The sequence below is a fragment of the Poromitra crassiceps genome (assembly GCF_964638095.1).
Source record: "Poromitra crassiceps genome assembly, chromosome: 20".
In the NCBI taxonomy this organism is placed as follows: Eukaryota; Metazoa; Chordata; class Actinopteri; order Beryciformes; family Melamphaidae; genus Poromitra; species Poromitra crassiceps.
This window is the reverse complement of record NC_139637.1, coordinates 20,294,971-20,317,848: the sequence shown is the minus strand read 5'-3', so window position 1 is coordinate 20,317,848 and position 22,878 is coordinate 20,294,971. Positions and strand designations below refer to the sequence as shown.

At 44.3% G+C, this 22,878-nt stretch overlaps 3 protein-coding genes and 1 pseudogene across 5 annotated transcripts; all 4 read right to left on the bottom strand.

The window, feature by feature from the left end:
* Positions 1-106: 106 nt before the first annotated feature.
* LOC310794940 (protein ABHD13-like) lies at positions 107-4,832 on the bottom strand (the record flags this gene model as incomplete). Its single annotated transcript, XM_083656972.1, has 6 exons — positions 107-1,525; positions 2,594-2,669; positions 2,763-2,798; positions 2,887-2,994; positions 3,883-3,964; positions 4,810-4,832. 6 exons carry the CDS (start codon positions 4,830-4,832, stop codon positions 675-677), a joined length of 1,176 nt encoding a protein of 391 aa, XP_083513098.1. The 3' UTR covers positions 107-674.
* Positions 4,833-6,010: 1,178 nt separating this feature from the next.
* Positions 6,011-10,862, bottom strand: LOC310795049 (small nuclear ribonucleoprotein G). The gene is made up of 4 exons (XM_083657066.1): positions 10,728-10,862; positions 10,491-10,513; positions 9,931-10,055; positions 6,011-6,276 (listed from the first exon to the last, which is right to left on the bottom strand). Exons 1-4 carry the CDS (start codon positions 10,757-10,759, stop codon positions 6,226-6,228), a joined length of 231 nt encoding a protein of 76 aa, XP_083513192.1. The 5' UTR covers positions 10,760-10,862; the 3' UTR covers positions 6,011-6,225.
* A 1,253-nt stretch (positions 10,863-12,115) lies between these two features.
* LOC310794360 (protein ABHD13 pseudogene) lies at positions 12,116-15,530 on the bottom strand (annotated as a pseudogene). The gene is made up of 2 exons (XR_014553961.1): positions 15,456-15,530; positions 12,116-14,824 (listed from the first exon to the last, which is right to left on the bottom strand). The product of XR_014553961.1 is annotated as a protein ABHD13 pseudogene (transcript).
* A 665-nt stretch (positions 15,531-16,195) lies between these two features.
* On the bottom strand, positions 16,196-20,307 carry LOC310795178 (uncharacterized protein). Of its 2 annotated transcripts, none has more exons than XM_083657229.1 (2): positions 20,217-20,307; positions 16,196-19,636 (listed from the first exon to the last, which is right to left on the bottom strand). In XM_083657229.1, exon 2 carries the CDS (start codon positions 19,611-19,613, stop codon positions 17,310-17,312), a length of 2,304 nt encoding a protein of 767 aa, XP_083513355.1. In that variant the 5' UTR covers positions 19,614-19,636; positions 20,217-20,307; the 3' UTR covers positions 16,196-17,309. The 2 variants fall into 2 exon arrangements, with proteins under 2 accessions (XP_083513355.1, XP_083513356.1); XM_083657230.1 differs by having other exon boundaries at positions 16,196-19,639; positions 20,217-20,306.
* Between the last annotated feature and the right edge of the window lie 2,571 nt (positions 20,308-22,878).

Here is a 22,878-nt window from a genome sequence, read left to right as displayed (position 1 = left end):
TAACAATGATGATGCTGATTAAGTCAATACATCCTAGCATTTTGAGGGGGGGATAACATACAGTATACATCCTTAACTACAAACACACAGAGTGCAAGTTCTCCATGCCAACTTCCAGCTATTTTGCTAACTGTGTTTTGTCAGAAGACCGTACTGAGACTAACTATAGCAAATCAACTACATTTATAATGGTAAATGACTTTTTTAACCTTTATTTATACAGAGAGAGAGTCTCACTGAGAGCAATGCTCTCTTTTTCAGGAGCTCACACAAATTCACACCTGGAAGCTGACCAGTACTGCTGGTCACTGAGCAGCTCCACTGGAGCAGTTGGGGCAGCAGCCTTGCTCAACGGCACCTCAGTGGTGGTTAATGAGGGAGTGGCAGGTGCTGCCTTTTCACTTTCCCCACCCAGATTTATCCTGCCGGTCCAAAGGCTGATATGATAAGAACTACAAGATATACATTTACATTATTTGTCATAAGCCAATTTCAAACATCGAGAACAAATCAAATTTGCTAGGGTATAAATAAATAGAAATCACTACATTGTCAAGACATGTCTCAAATATCTTAGCCTACATGACTCGACACTTTAGCGAACCTGAACACAATAGTGCGATGCATTAAAAATAAAAATTTTAAATCTGTTATCAGACATCAGTATTTAATTTTCATCTCTTTATCTGACAAGTACTGCTTTGATTGAAATACTGGACACTCTCCTCGTGGATGTGGCGGCTGTCCAGCAGGTCTTTAATAAACTGCTCCAGGGCAGCGAAGTACTCCTGACACCCCCACGTGTCGTTGTGTTTGCCCATTTGGAACTTGGCCAGGCGTTTACCCTTTGCAGGAGACAGCTCATACAGCTGCTGCATCATCTCCGGCGGGATGAGCTTGTCCGAGAGACCAGACACAAACAGAGAGGGCATGTGGCACAGCGCCACCTGCCGGTAGGACAGGTACTGGTTGGTGTAGAACCACAGGGGCAGCAGGCGCATGGGCGGGAACAACTTGGAGGCCATGTGAGGGATGCTGAGGAAGGTGTTTTCCACGATGACGGCCGCCACGTGGTCCGGATTGGCCGATGCCAACCACAGTGCCACGGCGCCACCTAGCGAGCGGCCAAATAGCACCACCTTGGTCTGGTTCAGATCCGGATGGGTCATAACGTAGTCCAGTGTGGCCTGTGCGTCCAGGTACAACCCGTCCTCACTGGGCTCACCCTCACTCTTCCCATAGCCACGGTAGTCCACCAGCACCACGTTGGCTTTCAGGTTGGCTAGCATCAGCCGGGCGTTGGGCACCCTGTGCCCTATATTACCTGCGTTACCATGGAAAAAAATAATAGTGGGTGGAGCAGAGGAGGTGGGGCTGGTAATAGTGGGTGGAGCAGAGGAGGTGGGGCCGGTTTGATTGCCGGGGGCGACTCCAGGAGGGTCATTCCCTCCTGTGTAGCGAAGCAAGATGAGGTTGAGCTTCACACCATCCTTGGTGTGAATGTCCACATTCTCATATGGAACTCCTGTCGGCAGGGGGACATGGAGGCGAGAGTCAGAGGGCATGTCTGGGAAGTAGATTAACATATCCTGGAATTTACCCGCCACGGAGGCCAGGAGGATGAGAGCCAGAAACAAGAATCCTCCGGAGAATCCCATTTCTTCAAACTAATTGTGCATCAGCCAGTTTCAGTGCTTCTAATAACGTTGGTTTTTACAACACTAGAAATGTCTGTGTGCTTCGCAACACTCAATTCCTGTTGTATCAATACATTTGAATTTGAACCTTTATATAGTCTCTCCTAACTGAAATACTGACGTCAAATAATGAAAGGCCAACCATCAAATAACAAATCCAATGAGGTTGTTCGTTAATTCGTGCGTGGGTTTTTTTTCTTTGCGACTTGTTCGTTAGCTTTTCATTATTTGGCTTCACTATTCAGTATTTGCTGCTGAGAGTATTCATTATTTGTGGTGGTCATTTGTTAGTGAAGATTGTATCATTAGATTAGTTTTCATCATTAGATAAGTATTTATTGTTGGACTGGGTATCGGCCCCCAAGTCCAACCCTAGGCTCGGCCGCTGCGAGGGCTCGCCGCACGCAGCTCGGCCTCGCCCGCAGCTCGGTTGCTGCGTGGCCTCACCTGCTCTATTGGCATGCGCAGCGCACTGTTGCTTAACTTTGCATCACTGATGACATCACTGTCACTGATGATGTCACAATGGATATGGCATCACTGATGATGTGATGTCACAATGCCTATGACATCATCAGTGCCTGTGACATCATCAGTGATGTCATAAGATGAATTTGGTCAATAATGATGTGACTGATGATGTCATAGACATTGTGACATCATTAGTGGGACAAAAATTGAAACAAACATTGCCCACTTGCTCCATTTTTATATAATGAGGATTGTGGCATGGAAAACATCCCATAACCTGCCATCACATACAGTCAGCCACATCCAAGAAATGCCTGATCAACGGGCCAGAACCAGACGTTCAGAGTTCAAAATACTCTGTCGTCATCTGGAATAGTCTAGACTCATCTGGTAGCTAAGCCAGACAATAGTTGACACATGCTCACCCAAAAGTTTGTTGACATTATTCTTCTGTAAATGGCCGATAAAATGCCACTGGATTTCTGGACAAGATTCTAAAATCTGGATTGGGACAAAGACACACTGTTTGAAAATTGTCACTTGAAAGAAGAAAGAAGAAAAAAAGTCATAGGGACCAAAAACATTTAAACCCACCTGAGCATCTGAAGCTTTGTCCACAAGCTCATTAACCTGGTGTGGGGAGACAAGGCTGCGGTCAGTCTCCATTTACCAGCACTTTTCCCTCCTTCCTTTCTGTGTTGAGACATTTTCTACTCACATAGTTCTCCCCAAAGTTGCGCTGTCCTTGTCTGTAGGCCTCGATCACCATGTCAGGAGGCTTCGTCTTGCTGACAGCCACCAGGCGGGGCGGCAGGGCCGGCAGCGTCTGAGCAGGAGAGGAGGAGAGGAACGAGACGCAATGAAACACCATTTTTCATCTCGATATCGATGAAGACATCAGGACAGGAGCTGGGTGTGTGTGTGATGCAGTGTGCTAGCTGAGGGCATCTCGCCTCTTCAGTGAGTCATCCCTGTCAAAGATCACACAAAACAAGGATGAATCCCATACTAGTTTCTGGCTGCTGCCATGTTCAAAAGCTTACACCTCATGCAGTCAACCCTATTAGTTTAGTGTTATTATACAATTATTACTACAATCATTATATTATTTCGTTTATTAGTTCTTAGTTAACTATAAGGCGCACCTACTATCTGTGATAATAATTAAAAAGATGTGCCATTCTTTGACCTAGATATCAACCTTGATGCGGTTTTCATGGAGGTTCAAAACTAGTATGGTCTGTAATATTATACATGCGCATGCGCTATGCACAGCATCTTTCTCAAAGCAGTGGTGTCTGCTGATGAAGTTTGAGAGGTGGGAGGTCGGCCAAAAGCGTGGCCGTGTAAACCAATACCCTACAACCAGAACCAGCGCTGCCACAGGGCAGGCGTGTGCCAAAAGTGGCTTGCAGACTTTATAAAGACTACAAACATGTCCATGCAGAACCTCGCATCATGCCGTTTATGTGCACAAGCCTCTGTTCAATGGATCCAACGCCCACGCGTGTTATAGCTGCCGATCAAATCCATGCTTGATGAGATGGAAGTGAAGCCTTGAGTGTCTCCCATCCAAAGGTTGAAGTGTTTGGGTAGCCTTACATAACAAGTCGTGCAGCCGGAGCACGACTTGCCTAAAGCCCGCCGGGGCTCTGCGGTGGACTCGCTGCGGTCTGCGGAGTGCGGAGCGACATATAGCCCGGGCTGCGGTTACCTTGGGCCGGCGTGCCGCCGCCTGGTTCACTCGGTCCACCACGGACTGGAGCGCCTTTCCAACCTCCTCCGACGCGTGATTTCTAACCCCACATAGGATAAGCAATAACCACGCCCTGTGGCGCCGGGATTGGCCAGGAGCATTGAAGCTTGGGACTAAAGCACCTGGGGTTTTTCATCTTTTAAAATAAAGATGTTTAAAAAACTATTGCTTGTTACATTTTCAGTGCTGTACCTTTTCTCTGGGTAAGAATTAAGCTTGAAATTAACGATATGATACATTATATTATATGAGCTATTTTTCTAGTTAGTTAGCTAGTTTTTGTAGATTGTGTACATTGTGTAGATTACAATTATTATGCTTATTATTATTATTACTATGCTAAGGAAGGTAGGTGACCATAATTCATTTCAATGTCCGCTCTCAATATCGCTGTCTGTTCTCAAGAGCTATTCAGTTTGTTTATGAAATCGCTGGGCTGCGTGCCCTCCAGTGCACTACTCCAGTGTTGCTCCTGGCCAATCCCGGCGCCACAGGGCGTGGTTATTGCTTATCCTATGTGGGGTTAGAAATCACGCTCCTCGGACATTCCTACTTTCCATAGGCTGCATTCCGATCCACAGGGGACTGCCTACTTTCCACATACCGTACCGTCAAACGACAACTACTGTGCGTAAGCAGAGACGTCAGAAACACGTGACGCCGGTGACGATAGTCCGCTTTCAAAATAAAAGCGATTGTCGGGGGGGAAAAGCTGATATATGCAGCTAGCGCCCTCTATTGGTTATAGAATGTCTGCCAACTGTTTCCAAATCACCAAGAACCAGAGGACCTGGACCTGAGTGCAAGCACCATGTCAGCTAGCAGCCACACTGCTAGTCATTGAACAAGACACACGGTGGTGGTGCTGTTCTGTATGACCCTGACCTATGACCCCAAAGATGGTCCATTATAAGTTATAACCCTCCTACCCAATTAAATTTCTAAATTCTCATACATTGAGTGCATCAAATGTGTAGCTTGAACAAGAACCGTGTGACTTAATTTGTTTTGTATCCAAAATAGCTCTGTGGTTCTCAACCCGGGCTTGTGAGGCGATTTATTTTGTGTGGATAGGAAAAATATTTTGAACATACATGGTTTGAAGCCTCTAGTCTCTGAGTTACGTCAAACAAAACAACCCGAAGAGAAAATCAGTCTTTGGTTCAACTGTTCTCCACTCAATGACCAGCCTGTTGAAACAGTGGAGTTGAAATACTTAGGAACCTTTTTTTGACTGTAATTTAAGTTTCACAGGCAACACAGAATACATCTTTAAAAAAAGCAATGCAATGTTTGTATCTAATAGGAAATTGGATTCATACAAAATAAGCAAAGCTATTCTAGAGACTGTATACAGGAGTCTTATTGAAAGTGTTTTGACCTTTGACATGTGTACATGGTATGGGAATCTAGGAGCTAAGAACAGAAATAGACTGTCCCAAACTACAAACATGGCGAGTAAAATTATTGGGAAAGAGCAGGGTGTATCTACTAACAACTGGGATAAGACGGGTGGCGCGAAAAGCCAGACAAATTGTGTCTGACCCTGTACATCCCCTTTTCAGAGTTCACAAAACTGCCCTCAGAAAGACACTAGAGTTCCCATAGCAACCAAGAACATCTACAAAAAACGTCATACCAAATGGAATAAATCAGCTAAATTCATAAACATCCACATCAGAACCATGTCCATTAACTCTGCCTGTATTGTGCATCTTGCCATATGTTGTATTATGTATCCTGTCATTGCCTGTGCGGTATACTGTGTATTCTGGTGTTTGTTGTATGTATTGTGACTTTCATGTGTGCAAGCAAACCTGTGAAGCCAAAGACAAATTTTGACATTGTGGACAAAAAAAACAAAATTAAATTGAAAGGTTGAGAACCATAGCCATAGCCAACAGCTCCAGACAGATATAACACTTGATATTATCAATCAAAATACAAAATATCTTCCCTGAATTTTACTGTACAACCTGAAGCCATTAACCATTGCCAGTGTTCCAACAGAACACCCATATTTCAATAATTTGTCAATAACTGGCATGCATGCAATATACTGTAGGATGAAAGCAACAACACTAAATACAAAGAAAAACAGATTTATTCACAAGATTAGACAATTCAAAACATCTCCAAACTAAAATGTCATGTCTGTCAATGACATCTTACAATTCAGAGAAAACACATTTCCCATTTCTTTCGAAACAAAACAAAACAAAAAAACCTACAAAAACATCAGTATGAGAATGTAAAGGTGTTGATCATTCCTTTCTCCATCAGTAGCCGCCTCCCCGTCTCTCATACTCTCTCCAAGGCCTCCAACATGATGATGCTGTTTCCTCTGATGACCTGTAGGAAACAACAGTACAGAGTGACACACTGCACTTAACCGATCTATTCAATAACTGCCAAACTGATCTTCACTGTAGCCAGGTGGTGCGGCAAGAAGTGGTGCTCCACAACAGTTCTAGCAGCGCCAGGCTACGGTGAATATTTGAGCTAAAAACAGGGTGTAAACGACATCTTTTCAAGTCAACTTCACATCTCAGGGCTTGTGGAGACTTGGATTATGCCAGGTGAGCAGTATGGAAGACCCCCCCCATTTAAGTTTTTCCTCATGACTGTTCACTGACTCAGCAGAGCTCTACTTGCCGTTCTACTGCATTAGTAGGCAAGTACCTCATAGTCTGAAGTACCTGCTTTTTAAAGTCGAGCTGAACCCAAAAATGACTTTTCTTTTCTTTTAGTTCAAATACCTGGGTATGCAGTGCAACTATTTAATAATGTATGAAAAAAAAAATCACAACAATCTAATTTCTTTCGTTTTTCACACTTTTTCACATCAAAAGTTCATTTTTCAAGATTTCCTTGATAACAGTAATGTACAGTTTGCTGACGTCACCTAGTACTATCACATTTCTACCCCATTTCAACAATCATATCACGACATGCAGCTGTCAATCAAATTTATCATTAATCATAATTTTCTCTTCCAAATGAAGTAGAAAATGGCGCCTAGTGCCTGTCATCTGGCAGAATTCCTATCCCATAAACTAACTACTAACTTGGCCAATTGTTAGAAACATGAACAAAAAACAAAAACTATAATGTCTAAGAATGCAAAGAAATGTAACTGTCTCGTTAAAGGCACTGTGTGTGATTTTTTTGTCCACTAGATGTCGCCATTTCAAACCATAACAAAACTTGTTTACCCAAACAATCTCGATCCCACCCACCAGCGCACAGCACTTCCTGGTTCCCCCACCTCCCTCCCTCCCTCCCTCCCTCCCTCCCTCCCAAGCAACGGAGATATAAACAACTATTTTGTGCATAGCCTACCTACTGCAGACGTAAGTACATAAAACAAGCACGAATGCATCTCGGCTATGTATTTGGCTTGAGTAATGACAAATTTCACATGATAGTCATAAACCTTTAGGATATTGACAATAGTCCGCTTGGTAAGACTTATTTGTATAATCTGCTAACCGATCAAAATCCATGTAATGGTTACATGGATTTTGAAAAGGTTACATTGTAACCTAACCTTTTGCATAGCCTGCCCTATTGCTAAGTACAGTTAGGCAAACGTTGTCTAAAACCAGGTTGACATAGCTAAATTAGGATGATTTCAATTCAATGTTGGGGACATCGCTAGCTAACCACAGCTGTCTGTCAACAGTGAGTAGCTTAGCCTGTGTTTTTGTTCGTCTGCTAATACCAAGACATGGCCAAAATGTATTCATAGTGCAACGCTAGTATTTTCTCATTGTTAGAGTTGTTCAAACTAATTTCAAACGCTTGAATCACTGCTGTATTTTATAGGCAGGCAAACCAAGCTGTATGCCTGAAGCCCAGGCTAGCACCAGTGGGACAAAGAGGAGACAGGGTCGCAGAGAGGAAGGTCGGCTGTAGGACGATAGCAGATCTTGTCGACATCCTGAAGAACCGCATAGCTGATGGAACTGGTCACGTCATCCTGGTGTAGCCCATATTTTAGTTTTGCAAATAAAGTATTTTTTCTGATAAACGAAGTTGTGAAATCAATGTACTGAGAAACATCACATACACTGTCTATTATATAAAGTAGGCTATATATACACAGAAACACAAATACTGGTAGGCACTAGGCTACTGTAGCTACACACACTCAGCTTTAGGCAAATCTAATGTTACAATGGAGAATAGTGGCCAAGAGACATGGATGAAGTCATATCAACTTTATTGGTGTACAGAAGATTGCAGACAGCAAACATCTAAACATCAAAGATGATAGAACATGTATTATACAGGTTTGCTATAAAAGCACAATTTCTCCATCTCAAATATCATAATGGTGGGTCCACTTGTTTTCTATCTTGTCATCTTCTGGATGACTGGATGACTGGCACCTTGAAAATCAGACAAATGGAAACGTGTTTAGTATTAATTTGAATCATCTATTTTGTAGCTGGTAGATATCAAGGCAGGGTTCCTCCACATTGTCATGAATTAGATACTTTTACCAAACCTTGATTTGTTTGGACGGTGTTACAGCTATTTTCTAATGTAACGTTGTATGTGAGATAGAATAGAACAACAAACTGCTAACATTAGCGAAGCTAGCTTTTCTCCATGCCCTTTCTAAGTGTTTACACATTACTATACCGTTCTGCGTCATAGTGACAGCAACTGGACGTAATTATAAACAGAAAATGCATGCGAAATTTGTAATGGGAAGTAACGTTATGTCATTTATGTCAACTTGTCACCAGAATGTCTGTGTATAACAAGCTAATCAAATCCTGCAGCAGGCTACTACACTAGCAGTGTAAAGTCATTTGAATAGCCGTGAAAAGCAACAGTTAGCCAAGTGATTACAACATTCACAGAACAAATTCACAATATCGATAACAACTTGTACATTTCGCTATCATGCGTAACGTTACTGAAATGGGACATGCAAACGCGATAACGTTACTTACCACTGTGTACAGGAGAACACGCCAGCTCCGAGTCACTTTGCAGGCCAGATATAGCTGCTCGTAGGGCTCTCCATCTAGTGAAAGCCAGACCGGCAAGGTTGAGGCGGCGATTTGGCTAAAGTATGAAACCGCATATATAAGGTGTATCAGGGAATGTAAAAGTCAGGAATGCCCGCATCAGGGTTCCGCCATCTTGGTCTACAAAATTCTGTTTTGGGCTGTGGGCTGGGAGGGGCTCACTAGGTCGGCTTCTCGGGGGAGGGGTTTCTATGTAAACAGATTCGGGATGTTAGAGGGGAAGGACAGAGGGCCATCACAACACAGGGAGGGGGCGTGGCTTAGTTGTAAACACAGAAATAAATCACTATACCTCCTCTATATATACAAGGTATTGGTTTGGGGATATTTAATAGTGCAGAATCTTACACACAGTGCCTTTAAAACGCGCATTCCATGAATATCGTATTTACAGCAGCGATAAAGGCGCGCGCTTGAGACCCTGCTGGTTGTCAGGGGTCGCACCTCGAAGATTCCAGGCCGACGGACTGCACTCTCCGCTCGGCAACACGGAGGCAGCTGGCTGCCTGCGGCTCGCTGAGCTCCACTCAGCCACTAACCTTGCGTCACCAGGCTCTTCCCGAGGAGTGCCACAACACGCGGAATCCCACTCGATTTGGAGGCAGAACACGCCAGGATTGGCCAAAGCCCAATCCAGTCCGCAGAATTGTCAAATCAAATCATCGACATGATACCATGACCCGCTTCTCAATTTGTCATCTCAGACGTATGTTTTCCGTCTGAAACAGACTGCGACGCACGTGACGAACGGGTTCAGTTCGACTTTAATGTGCGGTTGTATGAGGTTCATACAACCGCAACCTTCAAAAAAAAAAACACATAAAAAAATCCTAACTATCCCTTTAAGCACGAGGCACGTGACAGATTTATAGAAATTGTACAATGAAAAGACAAGCGTCGTGATCAGGAAAAGTAGACACCCTATCCACACAGGACAGGACAAGGCTGAGCAGATACTGACCACCATGCCGACGGCGTTCTGCTGTCCTCCTGGGCCCATCTCAATAGAGTCGTCCATCACCAGGTTCATGAAGGGGTCGAACCCTCGCAGGATGCCCTGCACATGTCTGCCTCCGTTCAGCTTCACTGAGGGGTAAAAAGAACACACACATCAGTCTTCATGATGAACCATCTGCATATTTAGTTTTCAAGACAAGTAGACCCACCAACCAACCTAGCAGTAGAGATTGTGTCAATTATAGTTACTGTGTTTTCTATCCGCAACCTGACAATCATTAAACTTTAGTCTAAAAAACTGCATATATATTTGTAACACTCAACGTTTGATCACTGGCTGCCTCTCTTTATGTAACGTTAGGAGAGAGAATCAAAACAAATCCATCGTTAGACCTGATATACTGGTTATGATACAATGAGTTTTCGAAAGATCCCTCTTTGCGCCATCTGTCCCACAACATAAACAGACAGCAGAGGCTATATGTAGTTTAGCTAGTAGCAACAGGATCAGTCAGGCTGTAGCTAACGTTACACATAATATTGAGTCATGGATGTTGTACTCACACGAAAGCTTCTTGTCCATGAACCTGAAATAAAGAAAAGAACATTAGCTACGGATTACAGAAAACATGTCGGCGCGAACAGGCTCTCATTTCTTCATTCAGAAACCAGGCTAGCGTTAGCTAACTAGTGTTAGCTTGCTTAATGCAGCACGGGCTTCTTCCAGGCATTTCAGTCAGAGGAAACCATCAGACTTAAAGGACGAGGGTTTTAGGAAACAAACAAACTTAGTGAACTTACTTCTTCAGCTCTGGCGGATGTGCTTTGCTCATGTTGTCTTTATTTTCTACAAGTTCTCAGAGAAGTGGTTCGTCGGCTTTTCTTCTTCTTCTTCTTCTTCTTTAGTGTTTTATGGCGGTTGGCAACCAACTTAAAGGTGCATTACCGCCACCAACTGGACTGGATTGTGGAACAGGGGATTCAAAACGAAACAAAACAAACAAAACCCAAAACAACTACTCTTAAATTCTTGTGTCTACCCCAATTTCTTTAAGAAACTTAATAATATGCATATAAATGCTACCTGCTGTTTTCCCTAATAAACCTGGCAATGAAAAATCTTGATGTTTTGCCATTCTCAATGCCTGAAACATAGAATTCCTTTCTGTATTGTATTTCCTACAGTGTAAAAGGATATGTTCAACAGTTTCTGGTTCGCTACAGTGTATACATTTCCCATCAGGATGCTTGCCTATTTTATGTAATGTATGATTGAGAGCTGTATGACCTATTCTTAAACGGGTGATAATGCTTTCTTCCCTTCGTTTCCAACCCACCCTCCTTCCAGCCCCAACCTGCCTTATACAAATGTCTACCAGTGTCTTGTCCATCCCAGTACTCCTGCCATACTGACTGCACGTATGATTTTCGTCGGCTTTTCGTTTCACAAAACCGCGGAAGGAAAGCAGCATGCGCCGATACACCGGAAATTCTCCATTTGATTTTATCGCGTTTGTCTGCACAGCGCCCCCCTGTGGCCAGGAGGACACATAACGATGAATCGCCATTTGTTTTCCACTGCTCTTTACTGAAAATTATACTACAAAAATATAACTTTCAATTTATAAAATATCGCAGACGAGGAATTGGGATACAATTTCAGAACAGAAAAAAGGATAATTTAGATACTTGATGTGTTAACTACCCACCTCTGTATTTACCACTACACCCCTGGCTACTATGGTGTTATAATGCTGTATTAATGCTGTGCATGTAATCAGTGGTTCACAACCTTTTGGGCCCGTGAGTTGTGGACCCTTAAAATAAAGCAAAGTCTACCTGGGACCCCTCGTCACATGTTGTATCATCTACCAGTTAAGTTACTGATTATTGTCTTGATTAATCGGGTTAATTGTTTTGTCCACAAAGTGTCAGAAAATAGTGGAAAAATAACTATTTAAGTTCCCCACAGTCTAAGGTTACATCTTCAAATATCTAGTTTTTGTCTGAGTAACAGTCCTAAACCCAAATATATTCAGTTCATCATAATATTCCAAAGATATTCAGTTTATCATCATGTTGGTCAAAGAAAAGCAATATATCATCACATTTGAGAAGCTGAAACCAGCCTTTTTTATTTTTTTTGCTTAAAAGATGACTAAAGACTATAATCAACTAAACTTGCAGCTCTATAAGAGGATGTATTTTGTTTGATTTGAAAATAGTTACAGAAATCCACAAGAAACACAGCAAACATTTGAAGGTGGATTGAGAGAATGTGTGTCCCACACTGTACAATCATGTAGTAGCCTAAAGTTTAGACTGTAGTTTGAGCTGCTATCACAAATTGATCAAACTGAATTTGCTAAGCAAATCACTGTTGGGCATGTTTGAATGGCTTTGAGACCATTGCACTGCAGTGTGCTGGAAGCCATACAGGAAAGGTAAATTAGCTCGTTCAAAGCACGTGAGTAAAGCCATTTTGAGAATGGGCTAAGATGAGAACTTAGCATTATTGACTTAACAATGATGATGCTGATGATACGTCAATAAATCCTAGCATTTTGAGATATACATCCTTAACTACAAACACACAGAGTGCAAGTTCTCCATGCCAAATTGGCATTGGGGTGAATCTGCTCAAAATGAACTCCAGCCCATGAAATAAAGATAAGACCAGCTATTTTGCTAACTGTGTTTTGTCAGAAGATGGTACTGAGAGTAACTATAGTAAATTAACTACATTTATAATGGTAGATGCCTTTTTTAACCTTTTTTATACAGAGAGTCTCACTGAGAGCAATGCTCTCTTTTTCAGGAGCTCACACAAATTCACACCTGGAAGCTGACCAGTACTGCTGGTCACTGAGCAGCTCCACTGGAGCAGTTGGGGCAGCAGCCTTGCTCAACGGCACCTCAGTGGTGGTTAATGAGGGAGTGGCAGGTGCTGCCTTTTCACTTTCCCCACCCAGATTTATCCTGCCGGTCCAAAGGCTGATATGATAAGAACTACAAGATATACATTTACATTATTTGTCATAAGCCAATTTCAAACATCAAGAACAAATACAATTTGCTAGTGTAACGGCGTTGTGTTGGTGGTACTTGCACCAACCCATGTTAAGGGCTTACCCAGGGGTGGATACGAACTGCCGACCTTCGGCTTGGGAGTCAGACATGCTAACCACTACACCAAGAGAGTTAGCTCCCTTGGCGGAGCTGATTAACATGCATTTATACTGGGGAGTGAGTTTAACCAATCCACTCGCTACCACACAAATCCGCGCTGATTCACGTCGGTTACACTAGGGTATAAATAAATAGAAATCACTACACTGTCAAGACATGCCAAGCTGCTGTTGCAGGTACTCAATATCGCTGCCTCAAATATCTTAGCCTACATGACTCGACACTTGAGCGAACCTGAACACAATAGTGCGACGCATTAAAAATAAAATTAAAAAATCTTTTATCAGACATCAGTATTTGATTTTCATCTCTTTATCTGACAAGTACTGCTTTGATTGAAATACTGGACACTCTCCTCGTGGATGTGGCGGCTGTCCAGCAGGTCTTTAATAAACTGCTCCAGGGCAGCGAAGTACTCCTGACACCCCCACGTGTCGTTGTGTTTGCCCATTTGGAACTTGGCCAGGCGTTTACCCTTTGCAGGAGACAGCTCATACAGCTGCTGCATCATCTCCGGCGGGATGAGCTTGTCCGAGAGACCAGACACAAACAGAGAGGGCATGTGGCACAGCGCCACCTGCCGGTAGGACAGGTACTGGTTGGTGTAGAACCACAGGGGCAGCAGGCGCATGGGCGGGAACAACTTGGACGCCATGTGAGGGATGCTGAGGAAGGTGTTTTCCACGATGACGGCCGCCACGCGGTCCGGATTGGCCGATGCCAACCACAGTGCCACGGCGCCACCTAGCGAGCGGCCAAATAGCACCACCTTGGTCTGGTTCAGATCCGGATGGGTCATAACGTAGTCCAGTGTGGCCTGTGCGTCCAGGTACAACCCGTCCTCACTGGGCTCACCCTCACTCTTCCCATAGCCACGGTAGTCCACCAGCACCACGTTGGCTTTCAGGTTGGCTAGCATCAGCCGGGCGTTGGGCACCCTGTGCCCTATATTACCTGCGTTACCATGGAAAAAAATAATAGTGGGTGGAGCAGAGGAGGTGGGGCTGGTAATAGTGGGTGGAGCAGAGGAGGTGGGGCCGGTTTGATTGCCGGGGGCGACTCCAGGAGGGTCATTCCCTCCTGTGTAGCGAAGCAAGATGAGGTTGAGCTTCACACCATCCTTGGTGTGAATGTCCACATTCTCATATGGAACTCCTGTTGGCATAGGAACATGGAGGCGAGAGTCAGAGGGCATGTCTGGGAAGTAGATTAACATATCCTGGAATTTACCCGCCACGGAGGCCAGGAGGATGAGAGCCAGAAACAAGAATCCTCCGGAGAATCCCATTTCTTCAAACTAATTTTGTGCATCAGCCACTTTCAGTGCTTCTAATAACGTTGGTTTTTACAACACTAGAAATGTCTGTGTGCTTCGCAACACTCAATTCCTGGGGTGGAGACTGGGTGAGGGGATGAGATGCTGCTGTGAATGAAGCTGTCACTCGCACAGTTGTGACGTCGCCACTCGAGCAATTGTGATGTCACTCAAGCAATTGTGATGTCGTCAGTGATGTCACTTGAACCCCCGGCCGCCTTATTATAGTAGTTAGATGTTGGTGGAGGAGAGACTGAAATTCTGGAAACGTGTTCCTCCGAGTCAGGTGGCCCAGGTACTGAACAAGGAGCACTTCTCCAGTATGACCTTGAGCCCGTCCTGTTGCAGACGGCTCAGCACGGCTTGATACAGATGGCTCAGATGCTCTTCCACACTGGAAGAAAAGACAATGATGTCATATTATGTATAGAAAATCACAAGTTAAATAAAAAATAAAATATTTTTTTTTTACATTTTGCACCATGTAGCAGCTATTCGTGACCATATATTATTGAATGTGATACGTGGAACAATAATATAACAGTTACAAATTCAATTCAGTGCCAATTTAAATTTTTAAATTCATTTGATTTTGGTGACACATTTCCCAAAAAGCATATTTTTCCATAGTGTAGTTGTAGTATAACCAGGTAATCTCTCGAGACAGACTTCCCAGATTGACCACCAGGAGACCCCTGCTGGTTGAACCTCGATGGTATTGAATATTTTCCACAATAAACATCTCTTTTCGGTGTTGCACTTATCACAGCTAACAATAGATAGCAAATTCCAGTCTGAATGTCGCCCTCCCTTCGGTTTAGTGCTCGTGTCTCAGCAACGCCAACAACTATGCAAAATATGTCCCCAAAAGAGGTACAGTAGCCTAGTCAGACTTGAACTTAAAATGTCAGCTACCATTGCCAATTGGCTTGCATTTGCAATGTCTAATGACACGACTATCGACACATCATATAAGAGACAAAGTTACAAAAGAAAATTCTACGTTGCTAAAGCTATTTTCATACCTCATATGTTATTCCGGGTTCGTTTTCCTCTGTTATCATCGCAGCCAGCGACGAGTGACAAGCACAGTTGCATTATTAACCTCCCGTCACCAGGCGCGTCTCTGGCCTGGTGCCTGGTGGGTTGGTCAAATGGCTGTGATTGGCTGGATGGACAATTCAATCAATCTGACTTGACCAATAGGTTTTCATGTATGGGGAACTCTGGCCAGAGCAATCTAGTAAGAGAGTGGCGTCAGCGGAGGTGCAAAATGCGTGACTCATTTAGCCAATGAACAGCCAGGAAGGAGGCTTGCGCTACTTTTGAATGCTAAAATAAAGCTGATAATGTACTATTTGATTCGGGGGGGGGGGGGGGGGGGGATAACGCTTTCATAGTACATCACAAACTGTCAATTTTGCTGCAACTCGACAGTGCTGCTTAATCCAGAACCTTACTTCCTGGAACTCTTGAGAGTAAAAAAAACAGGAGTGAATGGAGATGTCGCGACTCTTCTGTGTGTGGGCGGGGCGATAGATCCATGGTGTGGGCGGGGTGGATGGAATCATGTTTATGTGAAAGTGGGTAGTGGTCGGGTAGTGGTACACCCAAGAACGAGCCTTCTGCTGTGAAAATGCTTTGCAATTTTGGCAAAATGAACACAAACAGAAAATACCTCACGAGAAAGTCTTGGTTGTTTTTAATGATGTACTTTAAGAACCATAAACTCATTTACAAAAGACCTTTCAAAAGTGGACGATTTCAAAACCTATTGTATCATTATTTTTTTCACAGTTGCTTTTTGAAAACGGTAGCAGAAAATCACAGGGAAAAAATCATGTTGATTCTGGTTCATTCACTATAGTGTATTTATCAAGCATCACAGATTTACTGGAAAGTTGAAAATAAATTCAAAGCTGAATTTATTTGCATAGCTATCTTATCTCCCAAGTACATATGATCTAAAAAGATGCCAATATGAGGCATTTTACCGGATATAAACACATCAACACTGACGTTGGACTCGCATCTACAATGGCATGTTAATAATCTATGTGGACATTTTCTCCTTTGCAAATTTAATTTAACTAAGCACAACTTGATTCATTCAGACCATGTCAAAATACCATTTGCAAATGTTTTTTTAATGCGATTTATTTGCCACACAGGTTAAAAATGGGTGCCAGAGTTTAGACAATTAAACAAAACCATGTGATCCAGTGAATATACTTTTCAGTGATTGACATAACATTTTGATTTACCCCGATAGCAGGCAACTCCGCTCATCTCATATAATCCAAGCAGGTTAGAACAATACAATTTGCAAAATGCTATTTGGGCCAGGTCTGACTGTCACTGTAATGGCAAATTCAGCAAAAATAATAACAGGGACACTCCAGAATTTAAACCAATTTATGACTCATTATTGCCTAAATTATGACAAAAATAAAATAAAAAAACAGCTGAAAAAGGGTTATTATCTATTACCTTATTTATACCGTATTACCTTATTTAGCTAAAGCCTTACAAATGTCTCGTGTAGAAATACATCCCTGCACACAAGATATCTGGCAGTACTTTGGCATACCATGATTGTTGAGAATATAGAATATTGGCCAGTCTGTAATGGTGAAATATACTGGATATGCACAAACTTATTAAACGATCATCCCCTTGTTTTCATTTGATATGTTGAACCGCATTACAACATTCAACCAACGATGATGAGGGTGTAACTACAAGTGGCCTGAACGTTCTAGCAATGACCAAGTGAATCAACAAGACTTTTTAATAACAGATTCCTTCACTCTCCTCCGTCTGTCCCTTCAAGGCAATAAGGCAATGTAAGATAATGCTGATGACATTCAAAATGCATCTCAGTGTGTGTTGCCAAGTTGATTGTGGTTCTTCTCAGAGATGCAGTCCTCCTCCTCCACCCTGACTCGGAGGTGCTCCTGGCAGTGTTTCAGGAAAGTGTCCAGCGCTGAGAAACCCCGCTGGCAGGGCACACAGTGGTACAGCCTCTGTCTCTTCGACCCCTTGCTGGTGTCTATCTCCTGGGCGCACACACTGCACTGCCTCCGCCTCACCGACGGCTGGTGGAGCTCCACGTGGTCCCTCAGCTCTGACTGGAGGGAGAACACCTCCGCACAGGACGGGCATGGGAAATCTTCCTCTACTTCAGGCACTTCCCTGCAACTCCTTGGATCACCAACCTCCTCCTCTAATTTGGACACCTTCTTGCTAGGCCTCCCTGGACCAGCCCTAACACTCTTAGTATCGGTTAGGCTGGTTTTTAGTTTATCACCAACCTCCTCCTCTAATCTGGTTTCCTTCTTGCTAGGCCTCCCTAGGCGAGGCCTAACAGTCTTGTTATCTCTTAGGCTGGTTTTTAGTTTATCACCAAACATCTCCTCTAATCTGGCCTCCTTCTTGCTCGGCCTGCCTGGGCCAGCCCTAACAATCTTGCCATCTGTTAGGCTGGTTTTTAGTTTACGACCAAACAACTCCTCTAGTCTCGACACCTTCTTGCTCGGCCTCCGTGGGCCAGCCCTAACAATCGTATCATCTGTTAGGCTGGTTTTTAGTTCATTTGGCTTCTTGTCCGTTACCTTGGAGTCTTTGGCGGTATTGTCCGGAGACTGGTTTTCTGTCTCTATGCGGGTGAAGGCTGACTTTGCATGCTGTTTCAAATGTGCAGCGCGTGACAGATGATGGGTGAACACTTGGCCACAGACCTGACAGGGATACCTGTACACGTCCTTGTGCTTCGACGACCGGCGTTTGGCGACGACCGGCGTCGGCTTCTCGTTCTTCTCCCTCATGTGTTTCTCTTTCCGGTGCAAGTACAGCAGGGCAGTGGTCCTGAAAACCATCTCACAGGAGCGACAGCTTAACTGCTTCTGTTTGGATTTAGGCTGACGAACAATTGTACTTCCATTCACCTTAGCGACGTGTCCGACGTCCCCCGGCGTCCCTCCGGCTCTTTCTGCCCGAGCGTGTCCGACGTCCCCCGGCAGCCCTCTGGCTCTTTCTGCCCGAGCGTGTCCGACGTCCCCCGGCAACCCTCCGGCTCTTTCTGCCCGAGCGTGTCCGACGTCCCCCGGCAGCCCTCTGGCTCTTTCTGCCCGAGCGTGTCCGACGTCCCCCGGCAGCCCTCCGGCTCTTTCTGCCCGAGCGTGTCCGACGTCCCCCGGCAGCCCTCTGGCTCTTTCTGCCCGAGCGTGTCCGACGTCCCCCGGCGTCCCTCTGGCTCTTTCTGCCCGAGCGTGTCCGACGTCCCCCGGCGTCCCTCTGGCTCTTTCTGCCCGAGCGCGTCCGACGTCCCCCGGCAGCCCTCTGGCTCTTTCTGCCCGAGCGTGTCCGACGTCCCCCGGTGTCCCTCTGGCTCTTTCTGCCCGAGCGCGTCCGACGTCCCCCGGCAACCCTCTGGCTCTTTCTGCCCGCAGCTCATTGGCATGGACGGACCGCTTGTGGCAGAAAAGTCCAGCCCCCGTGGTGAAGATTCTGGAGCAGAACGGGCACGGCACGTCCCACTTCCTCCTCCTGCTGCTGGGCCCCGGGGCGCGCGCCCCCGGGGTGTACTCCGAGGAGTCAGAGAGGGTGGAGCCTGCCTCCGAAACGGGTGGAGAGTCAGCTAGAAGGCTACTGGCGTCGTCCACCTCTGGGGACGGCGGTTCACTACAACCGGCCTGCTGATGGTAGAGCAGGGCCTGTTTCTGACTGAAGCCTCTCCCACAGGGGGCACAGGCGTAGGGGCTACTGTCCAGCAGGTGCGGCTGGCGGTGAGGTGACGTGTCGGGATCCGTGGCTCCCGTGTTACAGGCGGGGCATGGAGCGCCGTGCGGCGGCTCTCCGTGACAGAGCTCACAGGGGGCGGAGTCACGGGCGCACTTGTGCAGCTGTAAGGAAGACAGAAGGGAGAACTCCTTCCCGCACGAGAGGCATTGGTGAGGCTTGGGCAACGCATGTTTGACCTCTTGGTGGTGCAACAGTTCTGTCATGTCGGGGAAGGCTTTGCCACATTCTGGACAGACACAGGAGGCCGGGTGGGCCGAGGGTTGCCTCTGGCTCCGGTTGATCAGCTTGGCGAGCCTGGACAAGGTGTCTGCCGCGGGCCGGGAGCCGCCGAAAGCCTCATGCGTTCTTGTGGTGCTCCAACTGCAAGGGACTCCATCCATTCTCCTTCAGCAAAGCTGCTGCCCTGCTGCAGAGATGTCAGCAATTAGCTCAGATACCAAACATGCAACAACTCACTATCATGTTAGCAATTAGCTCAGATACCAAACATGCAACAACTCACTATCCTGCTGTGAGAGTAAATGCTATTACACTGCCACTTCTCATGTCAGCAATGAGCTCAGACACCAAACATGCAACAGACAACAGAGCAGAGTTTCAAGCACTCAGCCGTTTTTGTCCATGTGTCGTTAGATAGTCATGTAACCTAAAGTTGCTCGCGTTATCTAACAGTGTGATACGCAGTCAACTGCCAAGTTGAAAGAGGGAACTAGCAAGCTAACCTACCCACATTAGCTTGCTCCTCCATGTTGCTACTGCTATCTAGAACCGAGTGACCAAATTCCATTTTAAAAATAGCACAGAAACTCGGCAAATGGTCAACCAATGTCTAGCAATCCAGCTAGTGCAGACTGACCTAGTGGCGCTACAGCGCTGCTGGACGGCCAGAGGCTGGCTGAGTTCATGTTTGTTAGCTAACGTTAGCTTGCTGAAGCTAACTCAAGCCGACATGATAAATACTCCCAATATGCAAAAACACTTACCGTGGCACTCAAACAACGTCGATGCGACAGATATATTTCCACTAGGCTAAACTCGGAAGGCTTGGTTTGTCGCAGTAACCCTTGATTTCATTATCGCAAGCCTCATTGTTATGGCTACAATAAAGTGGAACCACCGAAGTTTGTGTACTTGGTGGAGGTGGAGCTAGCAGAACTCTCCTCCTCTCAGCAGGCTACAACTTCCGCCTGCGTACGTCATACATGCCAACACCCAATCAGAACCATAATCAGAACCCAGGAATGTCTTTCATTCAAAACATAAAATGTGTTAAATTGTCATTCTTTCTCGCATATATCTGGCCGTGCTCAAAACCTGACAGTTCATGTAATGGGAAACACTTAAATTCATGTCTGGCTAGGAGTAGGCTACTCACACTTTCGATGCTTGAAGAATATTGACTTATTTTACTGTAACATATGAGTTGCTACATTAAATGTATATGAAAACAGATCTATCAAGTTGATTTGGAGTCTCTCTGACATCAACCCCCCCTCCCCCAAAAAAAATAAAAAAAATAAGAAAGAAAGAAAATACACTCACACATCCAAATGAAGAATAACAATCGTTTAATATAAACAAAAAGTTAATATACAGCAGTTTACTGTAATAGGTCTTCCTTTAAGGCTGAAGCCATCATTGACTACTGAAGCATTCTAAGAACAGATTGTATTGGCCCAAGGGTTTGGCATGTGATTCTTTGGGGGGGGGGGGCAGCATGACTACTCAAAATGAATACACAACTTTACATACTTTACATTTTCTCAGCCTTCCTTGGTCATCAATCATGTGTTAAGAGATATGACCTTTACATGAAACAGCTCGAAGTGAACGCTACAATCATGGCAGGCCTATGAGTGAAAATATTACAAACTAGCGAAAAACAATCACACAAATGAATAAAGCACCTCAGAGCAAAATCTACTTTAAGGCTAAAAGGCATACTTGAAAACTCAGAAAACACTTAAAAATGTTTCAGATGTGTAAAATAGGGTTGAAGAACACAAGAGATGGCAAGACAGAACAATTTGTCTATGCTAGCAAGGTACTGTACTGCAGTATCCTCACTAGCACATAGTTACTTCATGGCAATCTAAAGCTAACCTTGTAGACTATAGCTGACTTGAGAAACATTTCATTAGGACTACATGATGAACAAAAGTCATAACCAGCTTCCTAAACATGAATTAAGCCTCATCCTATCCGAGAAAGATGTTTTTTATGTAGTCTACAATGGCCAGAATATCAGCCGGACATTCTTCAATTTGCCGAATCATGGTAAATTATACCAAATTTCACTACAATCTAACGAATAAAAATTTGAAAACCTGCTCCAGAGTTGTTCAATGCCATTTTACAGATGTGCAGCAAACGATAAAAAGTCAAAACTTCAACGCAAATCTAGCGGTTAGGAAATCAAACTACTGTAGGCTAATGATTGTCATATCTTTCGCACACAACATTGTGCACAAATAATTATCACCGGTAATGAAGGTAGATGAAGTGGTATCGCACACATATTCACATTCCGTTAAAAAAACAAAAATGAGAACCAAAAAAACAAAACCTGCAGACACAAATTCAACAATTTCCCGGATCACGTCACAGGTACGTACAAGAGCAACCCAAACTGAAACGATATATATAATAATATATAATACAAGCATGAATGATAACAAAGCATTTGTCTGTGTTAAACTGTAAAACTGTAAAAGACAAAAGAGAACATTACAAATGTTTTTTTCAAAATAAAGGCATTGTATATTTTGAAATCCAGTGTGTAAAAGGACTGTCTCAAGTAAGGTGGCAAGCCTATATGCCCTTCAGTACCAACAGGAGAGTAAGGTGGTGAGCCTACGTGGGGCCTTCAGTACCACCAGGAGTCAACAAAGTCCCTCTTCAATTTTAAGAATTCACACAAATCATTACGATTATTCAAAACAGCGCATGGCTGTTTCGAAGTTGAGAATCCTCGACTACTGGTTCTGTAAATACTGTTGTTACAGTAACAGCAAACAGGTGTCATATTAAATAATTTATATTGCAATGGGTCGCTTAAATTCTTTCTAAACAACTAGAAATATGAGTTAAGACTACTATTGTGAACATTGTTGAGCACAAAGTAGTTGGGTAAAGTCTCTGATAAGTCTATCAACAAGGACGTAACAAGTCTCATCAGTTGCTACCAACTTCATTTTTGGACCAATAATAAGAGTTTTCATACAGTACGTGTGTTGCAATCTTGAACTAAAATAGTATCTGTCTAAAACCGAGATTAAAACAAGATACATCTTAGATTAGTAGTCAAGACACAACATGGATCTAGACCCAGTTCAATCGACAAATGAGCTCTAGTGCAAACACAAGAGTGGGGAACCCCAGTGTTGTGTCAATTGGAAGTTCCCCGTTATTCCTGCTCCATCCATGTGGAGGCAGTGACATTCCCTTACCCATGTTCCCCTGGAGAGATAAGACCTGTACTAAAGAGCCTCAGTGTAGTGCTGCTGATCCAGAGTCGCCAACGTGTTCATATAATGACCTGAAAGGCAAACTGATACGAAAGCCCTTCTCCCACTTCATAACATCTCTGGGTTTAGAGTGATCATAGTCAGTAACAGCAGTGGAACTTAAAGGGACAGCTCATCC